The sequence below is a fragment of the Grus americana genome, chromosome 9 (assembly GCF_028858705.1).
Source record: "Grus americana isolate bGruAme1 chromosome 9, bGruAme1.mat, whole genome shotgun sequence".
NCBI classification, from domain to species: Eukaryota; Metazoa; Chordata; class Aves; order Gruiformes; family Gruidae; genus Grus; species Grus americana.
Window position 1 is genome coordinate 22,907,899 of NC_072860.1, and position 15,846 is coordinate 22,923,744.

The following is a 15,846-nucleotide window of genomic DNA, read 5'->3' on the forward strand; positions in this document are numbered from 1 at the left end:
TGTTTAAAAACAAACATTGTGTTCACCAAGAAATATGTATACATACTAGATTCTTTATGATGAGTAATTGAATTTATTGCACATAATTAACAAATAAGTGAAAAGTTCTGGTATTTCAAGTGTTTCATTACAAAGAGATAACAAATCTAGGTATATTTTTATCATCCTTGAATTTTCATGCAAGCTATTTAAAAGAAGTGATGAAAACACTGCAAAAACCTGACTTTAAGATTATTTCCTGCTCGCTGTACACCAGCCCTGCCAGGGGCAGCAGACCACGGGGCAGCAGCTGGAGCTCACGGCCAGAGCCGATGCTGCCCAAAACCGGGCAGCTCCAGGGCAAGGACCATGACTTCCCACGAACTGGGGGGACAGGGGGGGACTACAGAAACCAGCTCAGGTGAGAAGGAAGTTGGCATTCACCTGGATGATGCTGAGCTCAAAATGTCGGCGCGGTGCACGGTACAGGTAACAGCCTGGCTGAACTTCACCTTTCCAGGGGCTGGACTAGCAATCTGCAGCCTGTTTAGCTCTGAGAAAAAAATTATGCCATAAACTGCTGAACTGCACCAGCAAATGCTTCAGGAATAACACAAAATTATTCCAATTACAAATCAGAAGCACCCCAAGTTAAATTCAGGGCTCCCACTCCCGCTTCAGGACACAGCTACACCACCGACCTGCTAGGAAGGGGCCACAGGAAGACTGAATTTTTCAATTAAGAAAACTCCTAGTAATATCAGAAAGAATTAAAACATTTATTGAGCATAAATATATTACATATACACTACAGATACAGTTAAGTCTTACATACATAGTGTAGTATTTGCAAAATCTATACATTAAAATTGATATGGCAGTTTTAATACAATGCATATGAAATAGTCTAAAATTTACAAGAAAACTTATGATTATTTTTTTTTTAAGTTGAAAAGCTTGGAATGTATGTTCCCATAGTGAGGTAAAAACATTTTACTTTTTTTTTTTTTTTCAATTTAAAGAACTGTGCAAGGATAAGGTTCATACACATTCAGTTAGGGCACTTTTCAATCGTGACACTGAATACTGAGCTACCGTAGCCAACGAACAGGATTAGAAAACATTTCAAGTTCATAAAGAAAAAGGCAGAATAATATATATATAAAAAAAAAATCTCCTTCCTTAAGGGTTTTAAATATTTAGTGTTTCATTCTACCTTTTTTGGCGGTGGTTGTTCATCGTTTCTTTGAGAGCAGAGAGCCCTGGGGTTGGACTCAACGCCTGCCGCCGGATCAAAGCGCACGAAGACGCACGGGAAAAGCTGAGGCGACGGCGGGTCAGCGGGAACGGCCATCAGAACCGGAACGCTTCAACATCCGTCACACTGTGTCTTCTCGTTAATATGTGAAGGACAATCAAATCACTATGGCAGAATATACAAACTACAAGAACGTCCAACGAACTTACTGAGGGCCTGTCCCAGCTCCTACGGGATGCTTTCTCCGATAACCTCGGGGCTGGACTGGGCGTTCTCGTTAGCGTGATTATAAAGGACACCAAACAAATTAGCAATGACAGAAATGCTTCAGGTGTGACTGATTGCTTTTCTCTACACTTCTAGCTCATTGCTTTTAGTATTATTTGTATTTCAAACTTTTGAAATTGATCATAACATCTAAAGCAAGGTGGGCTTTTTTTCTTTTTTTTTTTTTTATTAAAGCATTTTTTTTTTTTTTTCAAAAAGGTGTCAAGCTTGGACTTCATAGCAGCAATGCTGAAACAATATTCCAAAAATAAAAAAGGGAATCTATTCAAATTTCTGGGTTTCCAAACTAGCGGTCTTTTCATTGTTTTAAAAAATACACTCTTTTCCCCTCCGTTGAAAACAGCTGTCTATGCTTTGCTCACAAAATACAGATGCAAGGTCACAAAGTTTCATATCACAAATAAATTTAAATAAGATGTAAATAAATTTGACAAGCCATGACTTTGGCAAAAACAAAAAATATATATATTTAGCTCAATGCCATTAGTTTGCAAGGCTAAATTAAACTAATTATAGTCAATAACAAAATACAGAACATTTCTAATATTTGCTACATCTAGAGAGGCACACAGAATAATTCATTGATCTTAGCACTTTCTTTCCAGAGATGATTATGTTTTTGGATACATGTAAACGTTGGAATCACTGATAATGGTGTGGTGGGGTTTTTTTTTTTTTTTTTTGGCATTTATTGTACTAGATGCTCCCATCTTCAAAAACACAAGAAAATGTAAGAAGATTAATAATACTAGGAATGCTGCCAGGTAAAAAGTTGACCTAAAGTACAACAGTATAAAACAGACAAAATATAACATGCTACAGGGAGGGTAGGGAGGGGGATTAGTACATAAGTACACTTTTTATTTTTTATTTTTTTTACAATAAATAAAAGATTGCACTGTAATTGGTATTTAAAGTACTGTATGCAGTATATAGTATAAATAAACCTAAAACAAAAATAATGTTGTTTTTTTTCCCCATTACTTTGGTTAAGGGACTATTATGCTAGTACAGGACACTGAATCTTAGACGATGGAGACAGAGCACAAAATAGCTAGGACAAAAGCAAAACCAAGTAGCAAAAATATACAAAAACAAGAGGCAGGGAAATACACTGTGTCTGTTGCACCCTTTTGGAATCTATTTGCACCTCCAGCTCATTTATGTCCCTGAGGTACTCACACAATGTTGACTTAATATAAATAACCCAATGAGTCAAGAGTTAAAAAATCTAGTATCTCGATGGATTAAAATGTGGGGGGGAAGGGGCGGGCAGGAGGTGGGGACGCTCCCATCAGAGCAGGGACTATTCCTCTGCAGGACTCTCGTCTGAATTTTGCCACGTACCAAGTTACTTCAATTAGCCCCTGTGGTAAGAATAGCGTAGACACCCATTTAAGGTATTTAAAATAAACAGATAAAATTTCTGATACCTCCAAGAAAGTTCCATAAAATGGATACCCCTCCAAAAAAAAAAAAAATCAACTGACAGTAAAGTTTGCTTATACTGAGTGTAAATCTCACCTAATTCAGTAGAGGCAGTAAGCTGTCACCAGCTCTAACCATATAAATCAGGCTGAACATAATAGAATAGTATCTAGTATTAGATTAGGAATAGTTATATACAGTGACAAACAGACAAGTTAAAGCAGCTTTTAAATAGCTGAACACGGGAATAACTAACTATTGCACAATGCCCTCTTACTTAAAATTACTGCTAGGAATCAAAATGGTAAAAAAATCTATAATGCTTCATAATTTATATGCAGTTTGGTTATTTGATTTCTTATACAGGCAGTTTATAGTGTTGTAACTGTAAAAATAACAGATAATTAAAAAGGTTTTTCGACTGCAGGATGTTGTTCCGATTTAAATGCGCTAAACAGTTAAAATAACAACTTACGTGTTATCTTGAAAAAACTGGGGCAAACGTAGTGAGTAATTCATAGGCGACATTGCTAATACTGTTCAAGGAAAACCTGGTACTGTTGACTAACACTGTATTCTAGTCTTACCACTATACACACTTGTGACTAATGTTTAGGAGGAAAAAGAAGAGACAAAAAAGTGACTCATGATTAAAGTTTCCTAAAAAGTAAGATAAAATAAGCGACTGTAAGAACGTCAGTGAAAAAAAAACCAACAAAACAACATTGAAAAGGCAAATTGGTGACAATTTTGAAACCATGAAGGAAAAAAAAAAATCTTGCTTTTGGTATCTGGTTTGCTTGTTTCTCCAGTTTGACCACTTCCTAGTTTTGAATTTCAAAAAGGTGCATCAAAACACTGATTTATCTTTCTTCAAGCTAGAACTGTAAAAACAAGAGAAGTATATAAAATGTATGGTAGAACAAAAGGATTTAAAAAAAAAAGGAATATCTGAATAAATGTGTGGATTATAATGCGTAGCATTAGTTAAATTTGTATCTCAAACTTCCATTGAATTCTCTACTTCATAAAGAAGTATTGTAATATACAGGCGAATATAATCGACAAACTTGCAAAGCCAAGAACAATGAGGGCTGCAAACTGTTCGTCAGTAGGAATCATGCTCTTTATCTTGGGATCATCTATGCTCCCCATTTCTCCTGCAAGCATGATCTCATTTCGCTGAAGCATAAAGGCAACGGATGGGCTGAAAGGTCCACTAAGTTCCTGTGAGGTATCCAAGCACCGGCGGCAGACGCAGACGCGAAACCGATAGTCTGTGTTGACTTGAAGGCCTGAGATGTGGAATGTGGTCTCTTCTCCCTTGTACACCTTCAAAACAAAACAAACACGGTCACATACAAAGAGCAAGACAACCTCCTCCTCCTTTCACAGCATTGAACAATTTAAAAACGTAATAACGTTAGATTTTGCAAGGATTTGGGCTGGAGAGTTAGGTCAAGTCTGAGTCTTGCTGCAGGTCTCAGGGGAAGAGCTCACTAGGTCAACGCAGGGTTTGAAAAAATAGAGGCACGTGGAGGACCATGTAGGAGATGTCCAACCATGACAGGTCTCAATACAGAGCGTTCCACAGCGTCAATGCACACAAGGACAGAAAAGACTTCAGACAATACATCAACCGTAAGACGTACTCATCTCTTGTGGGCGTGATAAATACTACAAACATATTTCTGTACTCTTAAAGTGTGACTATATGCCTAAAACATGCCTAAGGCATAAACACTGTGTTTGGCCCCAAAAGGAAGAAAACCTGCAAACTAAGGTTACTGGAAAACATTCACTGGATAATCATGAAATTGGTTACAAATATTATTTTAATGTACTTTCCCTCACATTTCTCTCAAGAGTCAGCAATTTTGCCAGAAATTACACTTTCAGAATTGTGGAAACAATAAAATACTATTAAGGTATAAAAAAAGCTCCTCTTGGTTGCACTGTACTTGGTTCTTTAGCAATCCAAACCCATCACGTCTTTATGTTAATCAAACGTAGGTACCGTATGACTCAGAGAGCATGAGTCATAATATGAGAAAGAAGAGAGAGAACTGAATATCTAAGAGACAGTTTTGTGACTTAAATGGAAAAAGACCACTGGAAACATACACAAACTCTGAAAACAAATAACCAGTCAACAATTTATATAACGGAGGGTTGTTGAAACTGGTATTTTATGAAATGAGTGCCTGTGCCTGCTGGGGAAAAAAACATCCTGAACTTCAGATCCTTCTTCCTCTGCTCATTTAGCCGGTTTCCTTCTCCGCTGCGGGAGCAGAAGGCTGAGAGCATCGCTGCCCTCCCAGAGGTAGGAACTCAGCTTAGAAAAGGGTAACAGGAGGGAAATTAAACCTGAGCCCACAGAGGACTTCCTGTGCGTTACTCTGGAGGAAGAAATACAGGAAGAAAGAGGAGACATGCTCCGCTAAACACCACTTAGACAGTCCAGCTTTCCTGCCCATGCTTGCCCCTGAGACTCATCCCTCAGTTAAAAAGCCAGTCGCTGATTTCTTGAGAAGGTCTGGAACAACAGATTAAGGTTTTTCTCTCATTCGTTCTCTCCCCTCCTTTAAACTTTCACAGTTTTTCCAAATATAGTTTGAATGATGGTGACTCCGAGTTCCCAGACTAAGTAGAAGTCCTCTAACTGGCTCGTGTTTCTTGGCCCCAAAGCAGAAATCAAGAAGCAACGTTTAAACAAAATTATGTTACCTTCCTCAAGTATGCTCAGCATTCAGGAAGTTCACTCTAACTCAAGTGACAGGAATACAACAAATTCATCCCATAAATCTCTGCGATTAACCACAGCTATGCGCTGTTGCTTTTCTCGTTATCTTTGCTTGTCTTCCCAACGCCAACGAGAAGTGACTCATTAATTACAGTAATACAGCGATGGCGGGGAAAACAAAACTCTAAGTCCTGTAGCGGTCCATAGAAATAATGTGAAGGTTGAAACATCTGTTTGCAAAGCATACCTCATCCCACGAACCTCTCTGCCACTCTATTTTCCAATGGCAATTCCATTTCTAGTACCCGCCTGTTGTGGGCAACTGTCCTCCACCTACTCCATCGTCAATGCTACGTCTTGTAGGAGGTTAATACTCTCAAATATAAATGATCATGCAAAGAAAAGTAGCATGTATTTGGCACGTAAATGTAGGTTCAGTGAGTAATTAAAAAAGGATGTGTTCTTCCACAGGACCAGAGTCAGGGTTCTTCTACTTGGAGGACTTACCTAACTCCCCTGCCTTTAGACCCTGAGACATGGTAACTCAAAGCATCGATCCTTACAAAACAACTGTAAGCAAGGTATGTTTTCTGGTGCTGTTGTAATTGCTAAATTCATTTCAAAATGTATAATTCAGAGGAGCTCTACATGCCTTTGCCATAAATGAACCTTTGCAACCAATATGACCACTTCTAAAACAAAATAAAAATCCAGTAAAATCCAAATAATGACATTTAATAAAAAAATTTACAATCTAAACTTCACAAATTACATTTAACAGATACTAGGGATGGGATATATACAACCTGTCTTTGCATTAAAAAAAACCTACCCAGTTAATTGCTTTTTTTACTTGTTTTGTTCTGTCAGGGTGGTAAATACCAGTGTAACTGGAGGCTAAGGTGGGCTAAATCAAAGACCTGTATCTTCATTACAGTCTAATAAATACAGATGACCAAGTTCACTCAAGCCAGCTACTCAACAGCACTTCTCAGAAAAAGGCCAGACAGTCAAGTAAAAGAGTGCACCTTTAAAGAAAATTTGAAAAATAGACAAAAGTACACTGAATACATGAATTAATATTCACTAATAATAAAGACAAAACATTTCACACACTAGAGCTAGGAAGGTGGTGGAACTTGTCCTGCTTTCAGTGGTTTGATGAGTATTTAGCACCAGTGGACCTACGTCCTTGCTCAGTAACAGGTAAAAAAAAAAAATATTGTGCTTAATTGTCATTCACTTGTGACAGTCGCCTCTGTGTCCTCCACAGCTGGCTGCAGCGAGCACCGTGGAGACATACCAGCTCCAGCTCAACTCTGCCCGCAGTGGCGTCTGTAGGACCAGGCTAAGCCAACGCCGGATGCCCTCAGCACAGATACATGCTTGGTTGGGGACACAGTTACACTCTGTGAATGGGCTTCACATACACAACAGAAAAAGAAAAAAAAATTGACAATTATGTATAAGGTCTTTAAATTTTCTAAACAAATATGAAACTAAACATAACTGTAGAAAGCAGCATACTTTTTTATATGTAGCACATTATGCTTTGGTGGCCAAGAAGTCAAATTTATGTGGCCAATTTATTACTTTCAGTTCCCAAAAACAGCTTTTCTGTTTAGGCACCTGAGAATATAACAACATGATCAGCTTTTTGCCTGGCTCCTTCAGTGAAAATTTCATCACAAGCAAAAAAACTGCTGCTGAACCCTCTTACGGCATTTGATCCTACTGATCAAGCTAGACAGCTCAGAGAATTCCTCTAGGCAAGTATTTCTCAATTTCACCAATGTCATTAAATAATTCCAAGCCCCTTCATCTTTTCCAAATAATAAAAATGGAAGCCACAACCACCCTAGAAGCACCACACTGGAAAGAGTAAGATAACCTTAGCTGGTTGCTGCACTCCATTGCAATGGCCAGTGTATTTAGTAATTAATAAAAGCCAATTTTGTACGGTGATAAGAAGATCAAGAATCAGAGGCAGGTTTCAATCTAGGTACAAAGCAAGTCCACTTGAAAGGTTTAATTTCTTCTAAGTCACCTGACAGATTTCTCTTTAAGAAAGTGGCTTCTTATTTTATCCAAACGCAAAATGAGCTTCACTCACTCCACTGTTGAGATGCTCCTAAACCCTTAAGAGTTGTGCGGGCAGCCTCGTCTCCTACACTAAGCGAACACGAGTCCCTCAGATTGCCTTCCGTGAGATGGGCTGCACTGAAAAACTAACAAAAGGAAATTACTTGCTCTGTCTCATAACGTAAAATAGGCATCAGGAGGCAGAGAAAATACTCAACGCAAGTAGCGCCAATAATAAACGCATTGCGTACTGTACAGCGATGATGCATTTTGGCATGCAGCCAGTACAAGCGCCTCTGACTTGCTATTTAAAATAGAGAAGAAAACGTGATTTTTTGCTGATTAGAGCTTTACAAAAATTAACAGTCCACTGAAGGCGTTTCAGAGATTGTGTGTCTACTGAGTCTGAAACAAAAAACCCCAATAATAAAAATTAGAGCTTGGTAAGACCGACCGGATTCTCCCAGGTGTCCACCTCTCGGTGCAGACCCAAGCAACCTTCCCACTGCACTGCTGGGGGATTTTTACACACCCAGTGTATCCTACCCATATCTTCTCCTCTTTTGGAAAACATTTAGGGACAGTTTTCTCCCAAAAGAGATGTGGCAGAGGCTGATGAAACACCATTGACTCCAAATTTTCAGAAAATTCAAAGGTAGAACATTTTGCCTCACTGGCAAACGATTTAAGGATAAAGAAGCTCCAAAGCTCAGCTTTCACTTCCCACGGTCAGCTCTCGTGAAGAGCTGGCTCCTTGGTGATTTGATCCCCAGAACTGCTCAACTGGGAAACTAAAACTCAGGCTGCCGAGTGTTACCACCGTTATCCCACACTTCAGCTCCTGCTAGAGCTGCACAACCCAATCCAGCTCCAGATTAAAACTGTGCAAAGCTGGAGATAACTTTAACACACTTTAAAGCTAAGTTCTGACGGAGTGGGCTTTGCTAGATGAAAGCCCAAGAAACAGAAAAACAAATCCGGGCTACCGATTCCTGGAATTTGCCGTGATTTACATCCTGATCTGTAAACAAAGAAAATTTGATTTCCTAAAAAGAACTGTCATACGCCATTGCTTTTTTTTTTTTTTTAAAGTATCCAATAGATAAAGCATACAAATACACAAAAGGGAACACATTGCTTGAGAAACAGGAAAAGTAGTATTTCATATTTTCTTAAACACACTTTTTAGGGATCGAAGTTATGTGTTTAGCTCCTACAAATCCAGTTCTTCAGGCAATTCTCAGCAGAGAAATATTTACAACATGTTCTCCCAGAGGAGAGCAGGAATGGTTATAGCCCTAGTCTGAAAAAAAAGGGCTTTTGAGTCCTTTGATACCACCTCTGCTAGGTCAAGTGGGGAAAAGCAGCGGCTTTTGGGGTGTGGAGAGCTGCATGCATCGGGCTACAGGGGAGGGAGACAGTGCAGGTGTGATGATCTAGAAAGCAAGCATAGCTTTACCCAAAAGCATGTCAGTACCTAACGTTGCAGCAGGGGAAAAAGTAGTTTGTCAGAATAACAATATCTTTGTAAAACTTCCTGGGGTATCAAAGATTCTCCCATTCCCTACACAAAAAATAGATGGACATGCATCATCATCTTGATTTCTGCCATACATAGTCACTTCTACAGACGGTAATGCTTAATAAATGCTTTACCCTTTAATTGGTTTGTTCTGCTCCAGGATATACCTGCACATGAACTTACACTCATAAGCTTTTACTCATTTAAACACTGAAAGCAAGAAGCAGGGCTTTAAGATAAAACGAGGAAATTGGGTTTGGTCATTTATCAGCTGTATTCATCTCAAGTAAATCAATTGGGAGTAGACAGAGAGACAGTGCTCCATGGGTTTGTAACACATCTTCCTCGTTACCACTGTTTAAAGCCTTGTCTTAAATAGTTGCCTTTAAATTGCTGCGAATCGAGTGATCTGACTACTGACAGGATTACAGCCTTGTAACAGAGAAACAGTTTTTATATGTTCATTAGTTTAAAAATTTCAATTTTAAGGTGACTTTAAAAGTGGATTTTTATTCTACGAAACTCATCTGTGTTTGGGCTGGTGTAAAACATGTCATCCTTATGGGTCACTTCCAACCTGAGATATTTTATGATTCTGTGTCGCAGGACAGAGACAACTGTGTCCTGGAGGGGGAACGAAGGGGAAAGTGTCCAAGGATGAGCGATCCTACATGTGATACAAAGTCCTGCACAGCCCATAAATAGCTATTTGTTGCATTTGTTTCCGCACCAGTGGGACGCAAAAAAATACTTCATGCAGCTATTTATCTCCTTCTTGTCCAGCTATACTATCCCTGGATCCTGCAAAATGTACTGGCAACTGCTACAGAAACTCCAGTCACTTAAGACGCTGTTCTTTCTCATGGGTATATTTAATAGCTTGAAAATCTACAATATTTTTAATCTGTGCAACGCTCCAAAACAATTTGCAAAACTTTTCTAATATAATATGCCCCTTGAGATATATATGCAAAATATATACATCACTGGCAGGGAACAAAACAGATTTAAAAGTAAATTTAGGACTTGCACTTCGAATGTAATTAACATATGGGTAACATGACTTTTCAGCTAAATAGTAGCAAATGATCACATGCATGCCACAGCAAAGGTAAAGTGAAATGCATTAGCCAGAAAAGCACTGAAAGACGTTTATGTATTTTATCTCCTATTCACATACTAGGAGCTAAGAGCACGCACATCGCTACTGCAGCTCAGCTAATGGACAGTAAGTCAGTGATGTGCCCCAGTGCGGAGGTGACACCCACATTCATGATGAAGATAAATCATTTTGATAGGCAAAACTGATGTCTGGGAAGGTGAAACAGTGGAACTTTCCCTCTTTTCCGTGGCTGGTTATCAGCCAGCCCAAGTACAGAAGCCAGTGTCAGCTTTGAGCATCCCAGCCTAGAGCTTCTTCTAGCGAGTTACTTGTGAAAGCTCAAGCAAAAGACCCCTCATCAGGGTCATGCTTCATGAGAAATGAAGACCTTCAACATAAGACCTCGAGGTACTTTATTGCCTTCATTGCTGGTTTTTTTCATACCACAATTTCTTGATTGCGAAGATTAAGACATCACCTGCCTTAAAGGAACATGAAGCCATGCCCGATTCTCCCCAAGAACGTCCAGAACATTTTAAGCACCGAAGCTATGGTTACTGAAGCTGTAGTGGAGGTTATACATCAAGGCTTCTTTGTAAAGCAGGCAACAGCAAACTGGGTCCACTTATCCACTTACCACTCACATTATGAGGCCAACACAGCACACGGAGGTTTTATTACCTACACCAGCACCAAAAATGTTTCTCGACAAAAACAGGTTTCTGAATCTTTTGCAATTGCCTTGCATTTATTTATGTCATTTTTGATAATTCATTAATTTGCAGTAATACTCAAAAATAGACTGAAGAGGAGCAAAGACAGTTGCAAAGTACTACCTCATTCACAGTCTTAAGAATTTAATGTAAGGCTTAACGTATCTCATTCCCTAATTTGGACTTATTTGGAATCCAGATGACAATGAAAATAAGGACAAGGAGAAGACAGGGCACAGATGAAGTGCACTGTAAACCAAAGTCAGAGGTGCGATAGATGAAAGACAAGACCTAGCTGTGAAGGAGTTGTTCTGTTTCAGGTGCTCTGGCGAAATGCCCGCTTGTGATCTCTAATCACAATAGACAAGGAAAGAAGGATCAGCCGTACTTCATTCCCTTTGTTTCCACAGCGCAAGAACAGACGCGGGTTCTGTGGGGCAGCTGATACACAGGAGTTACACGTCCTGGCATCAAAACCTTAGGCAGGAATGGGATGGCTGAACAAACTCATTAGAAGTTGTGTACTTGGCTGAAATCCTTGACGGAGGGTCTTGGCATTGGCTTAGTGAACGAGGAAGATAATCTACCTACTTCATCTTCTCATCTTCCGACAACGGTTAGCACCAGCCAGTTCAGAAGAAAGCATGGGTGGACAGAATTGTAACTTTTCAAAGGTTAGTTCAGTTAGAAATAGTGATTAACTACAGACAGGGTGCAAATCACTCCGATAAGTTAACGATGCTCTATATAGTCCCTTGGGGGAGAAAACAACCCTTAATTTTGACTCAGCCTTTACCAAAGTTCACCTGACAAATCACCATAGGGTATAATTCAATATAGTAGAAAGAAGCTGCACAGCAAACATTCAAAAACATTTCCATTATGTCATCAATTTAGCAATATTAAAACGAGACCATTTTCCTACCTGCTTGTATTCGGATTCTCTCCCAACCAGTACCTGCAGAACATAACCAACAGGATCTCCCTTCATAGGTGGGACCATTTCCCAGGTAATTTCACAGGCGTTTCCGCCCAACTGTGTCACTCGAGGGGCTACAATAAAATGCAATGTGTTATTATTTAATATAAAGACTGCATTGAAATACCACTCCTTTTACATGTACTGTAATATATACGAGAACATTTTAAAAAGAGAACTTTGGTACATCACAGCGGTTAGTAGCACAGAACCTGTACTGTATCTATGTGGCCAAAAAATCAAACTGCCATCACCACTGGATGAAAGAAGTAAAACTTTTAAGTCACTCAAAAGTCTCATTTATTTCAGGACAGTCTCGCCTGATTAAGCAGTTCAGGATTCTTGTGGTATTAAACAACAACAAACACTATCCACAGAAAATCAGGTGAAATTTAGAGCTGATTAACAAGCTCCTAAGATGTTTACTGCAGGACCCAGATCGCTTCTGCAGAAGGACAGCGAGCTGTTGGAGCATCATCTGTCAGCTGCGTGAGCTGCTAGAAAGGGGGAGTGGATGTGATAGAAAACTCTGAACTTTTAAAATCCAATTGCAACGCGGTGCACCGATCTTTTCAAAGCAGAAGCCATCACATGAATTGCGCTGGCATTAATAAAAGCAGCAATTTCGTAAAGTTCTGAGCAAACACCTGTGCCAGTGGAGATGCCTGCGTATTCCTCCCATGTTACACGTCATTGAAAGAGATGAATACCAACAAACATTTCATTCAAGAAAAACAGGAGAAGGAATGTGAGATGGGAAGCTAAATAATCTTCTGTATTAGAGATTAAATCCAGTCTGGGAAGCAAGAAGCATAATTTTAAAGACTTGGACTTGTATCTAATTCTGAGCCTGACATTCAGATGATCAGACCTGCTATTCTTAGCCAGGCTTAGACCAGTGCTTTCACTACAACGCTAGAGAAATCCGATTTGTCAGCTGTTACAATGCTGCCGTCCTTGGGAAAGGATCTCCCACTAGCTGAAAGGCAAGAGCTGCTGTACTATGCCCCACGGCAAGCTTGCAGGTGAGCTGAGCAGGGCACGAACAGCAGCTGCAGCACGTTTATATGTACAACTAAGCATCCGCCACTGGAAGGCATCAAAACAACTGCAACAGCATCCAGGGTCCACCAACCTCTTGATCAGGCAGAGCAAGCAAGCACATGACCAAAAAAATAAAGTGCTGAACGCTTTATTGAGTGGTTAACATGTGCCAGGACATGAGCTTGTTAAAGGCAATCTAGATTCCCAACCCTACGAAAACAGACTACAGGAGAGTCTACCAAGGAAACAAATGCTGCTGCCGTTGCATACATTACATTAATTTTAGACTAATTCATTACCACCCAAGAGGAACACGTGAATCATACACAGACCCAAATGTAATCAATATCCATTTGCTTCTCTCCGCACATCTGCCAGCATTGGGAGACTGGTAATAGATGCCTTCATCTTAGCTGAAACAACATCCTCGATTATTTTCCCTCCTCCTTCCATCCCTCAACCTGATACACGTAGATTTTTCTCTGACACTTACAAAACACAGCCATTAAGAAAAGTGCTATTCTAGGGTTGGCATCACTAAGTGAGTAATTGGGATACTCCATAGGAAAATAAACATGTGCTTCTGATACATGAAAAACTGTACTAAGTTTATCACCTGCATTTCTTTGCATTGCTCCGAACACGGAAGGGAATCAACACCATCATTTCACCACAACAGCTCTCTTTTCCCTATGGCATTTCCTCCCCACGGCAGTGTTCACTAACGCAGTTTTTGTTGTGCCCTTTTCTCCGTTACAGCCAGGGTTTTGTCATGTACCTGTGGTCCCAGCCCACACACGACCTGGTATTTGCACCGTGTCTTAACTACTTGATATTCAGTCCAGGGTATGAGTCATATTTAACAGAAACTAAATAAGCAGGCAGGGAGTTCAAAACAAAAACCTAGGTGAGCTCTGAATTTAATAAAATGGATTTCTATCCAAAAAAATGAAAATGTGACTACAGCACATGCCGGCATCCCCGGGCTAGTTTTATCCACTTAGTGCAGCTAAGAGAAGCAACAGCCACACGGACGTGGCATCCACGAGTGACACACACCTGTGCCCGGGCACTCCGACAACTTGCGGATGCTCCAGCAGCGATGCACACCCTCCCCGCTGCCGTCACCTACGCCAGCCGGCTTCCCCTGGCATGAGGTCTCTTCGCTTTGCTTGGTAGCGTGTCTTACAACCGCGTAACGGAGTGAATCAGGATAATTCACTGTTGGGTAAGTATATTTACCCTTGAACTTTACACCAAACACATGCAGGTATCTTCTTCCAGAAACAGCACTGAAGCAAGCGTCAAAACCCAGGGGATACGCAGGTAGAAACGAAGGCGGGATTCTCGCACACGCTGATTTTAGCGTAGCAAAGGCAGTCTCCCAGTGTTCTCGCTGCACTCAAGCGTGTTGTTCTTTCTTCCCGGGGGTGATTCAGAGCAGCTAACCTAGGCACCAGGGAAATTACACCCCGGCAGTGTTCTCCTCTCTCTAAATCTTTGATGACACATGGTGTCAAAATCACCAAAGCCAGATTTTAAACACAGAGGAAACCTCTCTGACAAACTAATGGTTGCTGTTTCTCACAGTAAATGGTACTGCCTGACAGAGGAGTTTTGAGCACACAGGTAAAAAACGTGCATCTGATTTCAGCTCAGTTTATTTCATTATAAAACTTCATTTAATTAGGTCTTTTCTTCTGCTAGTGGAACACATGCTAAGTGAGTTCTAAATCCCATGCTTTATGTATGTAAAATATTGTCATTTATTTTATACATTAAAGGAAAATTAAACTCTGAAGTTCTATGCTGAACATCACCTACACAACTAAAAACGATATTAAACTTCACTAATGCTTAAGCTGGTATGTACACATACAGACTACAGCTGTTACATCCCTTACAGAAGAAGTGCTGTGGCAATCCAGAGCAACGCTCTGGTAAACATTATTGTTAGCAGCATTTTAATAGTTTGTGTATAACAACAGTGATTGGTATAACATTTATATTGTTTATATGATTTTTTTGGGGTGATAATTTAGCTTCCCACCACAATGTAACTTTACAATTCACAGAAATATACAAGCAGCACAAACTGATATCTCACATGTGTTAGTGCGTACTTACGTTAACCCTTACAAACTCACTGCATATTTACCAATTACTTAAATAATTACATGTTACTTACCTATATGTAAAAAAAATAATCTGTTGCGTACCTTTGATTGCAGGTGGGACTGACTTAGTTGTACAGAAGGTACAGATTTCTGAGAAAGGTCCCTCCCCAGCATCATTGACCGCCTGTATTCTGAACGAGTAACAAGTGGATTCTGTCAGCCTTTGTATCTTGTACGTATGACTCGGTCCCCTATAAATCGGAATAAACCTGGAAACAATAAAAATGAGAACATGCAGTTACGCTGGAGCGGCACTGACATCGCTGGCTGTTACACATACCAGCGCAAGGTATCCATGTTGTGAAAATGGGGACAACGTGCTTCGCAGAGCTGCTGAAGGCAAGCGTAAAACCGGCACGTTATTAACACTTACAGTGATTAGCAGGTTAGGGAAAGCAGAAGCTCATTGTCCCTTTTGCAACTAATACTTACTTTGCAAAATGATAATGTCAATTATCAGGTAAAACAATTGAGACCACACCTTACACTCATCTGTGCCATCTTAAGCCAGAGTAACTCTGTTTAAATCAG

The 15,846-nt window shown here is 40.0% G+C and overlaps 1 protein-coding gene across 4 annotated transcripts in view; it reads right to left on the reverse strand.

Annotated features, from left to right (window-relative positions):
• Positions 1-2,429: 2,429 nt before the first annotated feature.
• FNDC3B (fibronectin type III domain containing 3B) overlaps positions 2,430-15,846 on the reverse strand; it is a 206,249-nt gene continuing 192,832 nt past the window's right edge. For all 4 annotated transcript variants that reach the window (XM_054834918.1, XM_054834919.1, XM_054834916.1 and 1 more), the window contains 3 exons: positions 15,358-15,524; positions 12,041-12,168; positions 2,430-4,285 (listed from right to left, as the gene is read on the reverse strand). In XM_054834918.1, the coding sequence (XP_054690893.1) occupies positions 3,974-4,285; positions 12,041-12,168; positions 15,358-15,524 (607 nt within the window). In that variant the 3' untranslated portion in view covers positions 2,430-3,973. The remainder of the gene's footprint in view (positions 4,286-12,040; positions 12,169-15,357; positions 15,525-15,846) is intronic.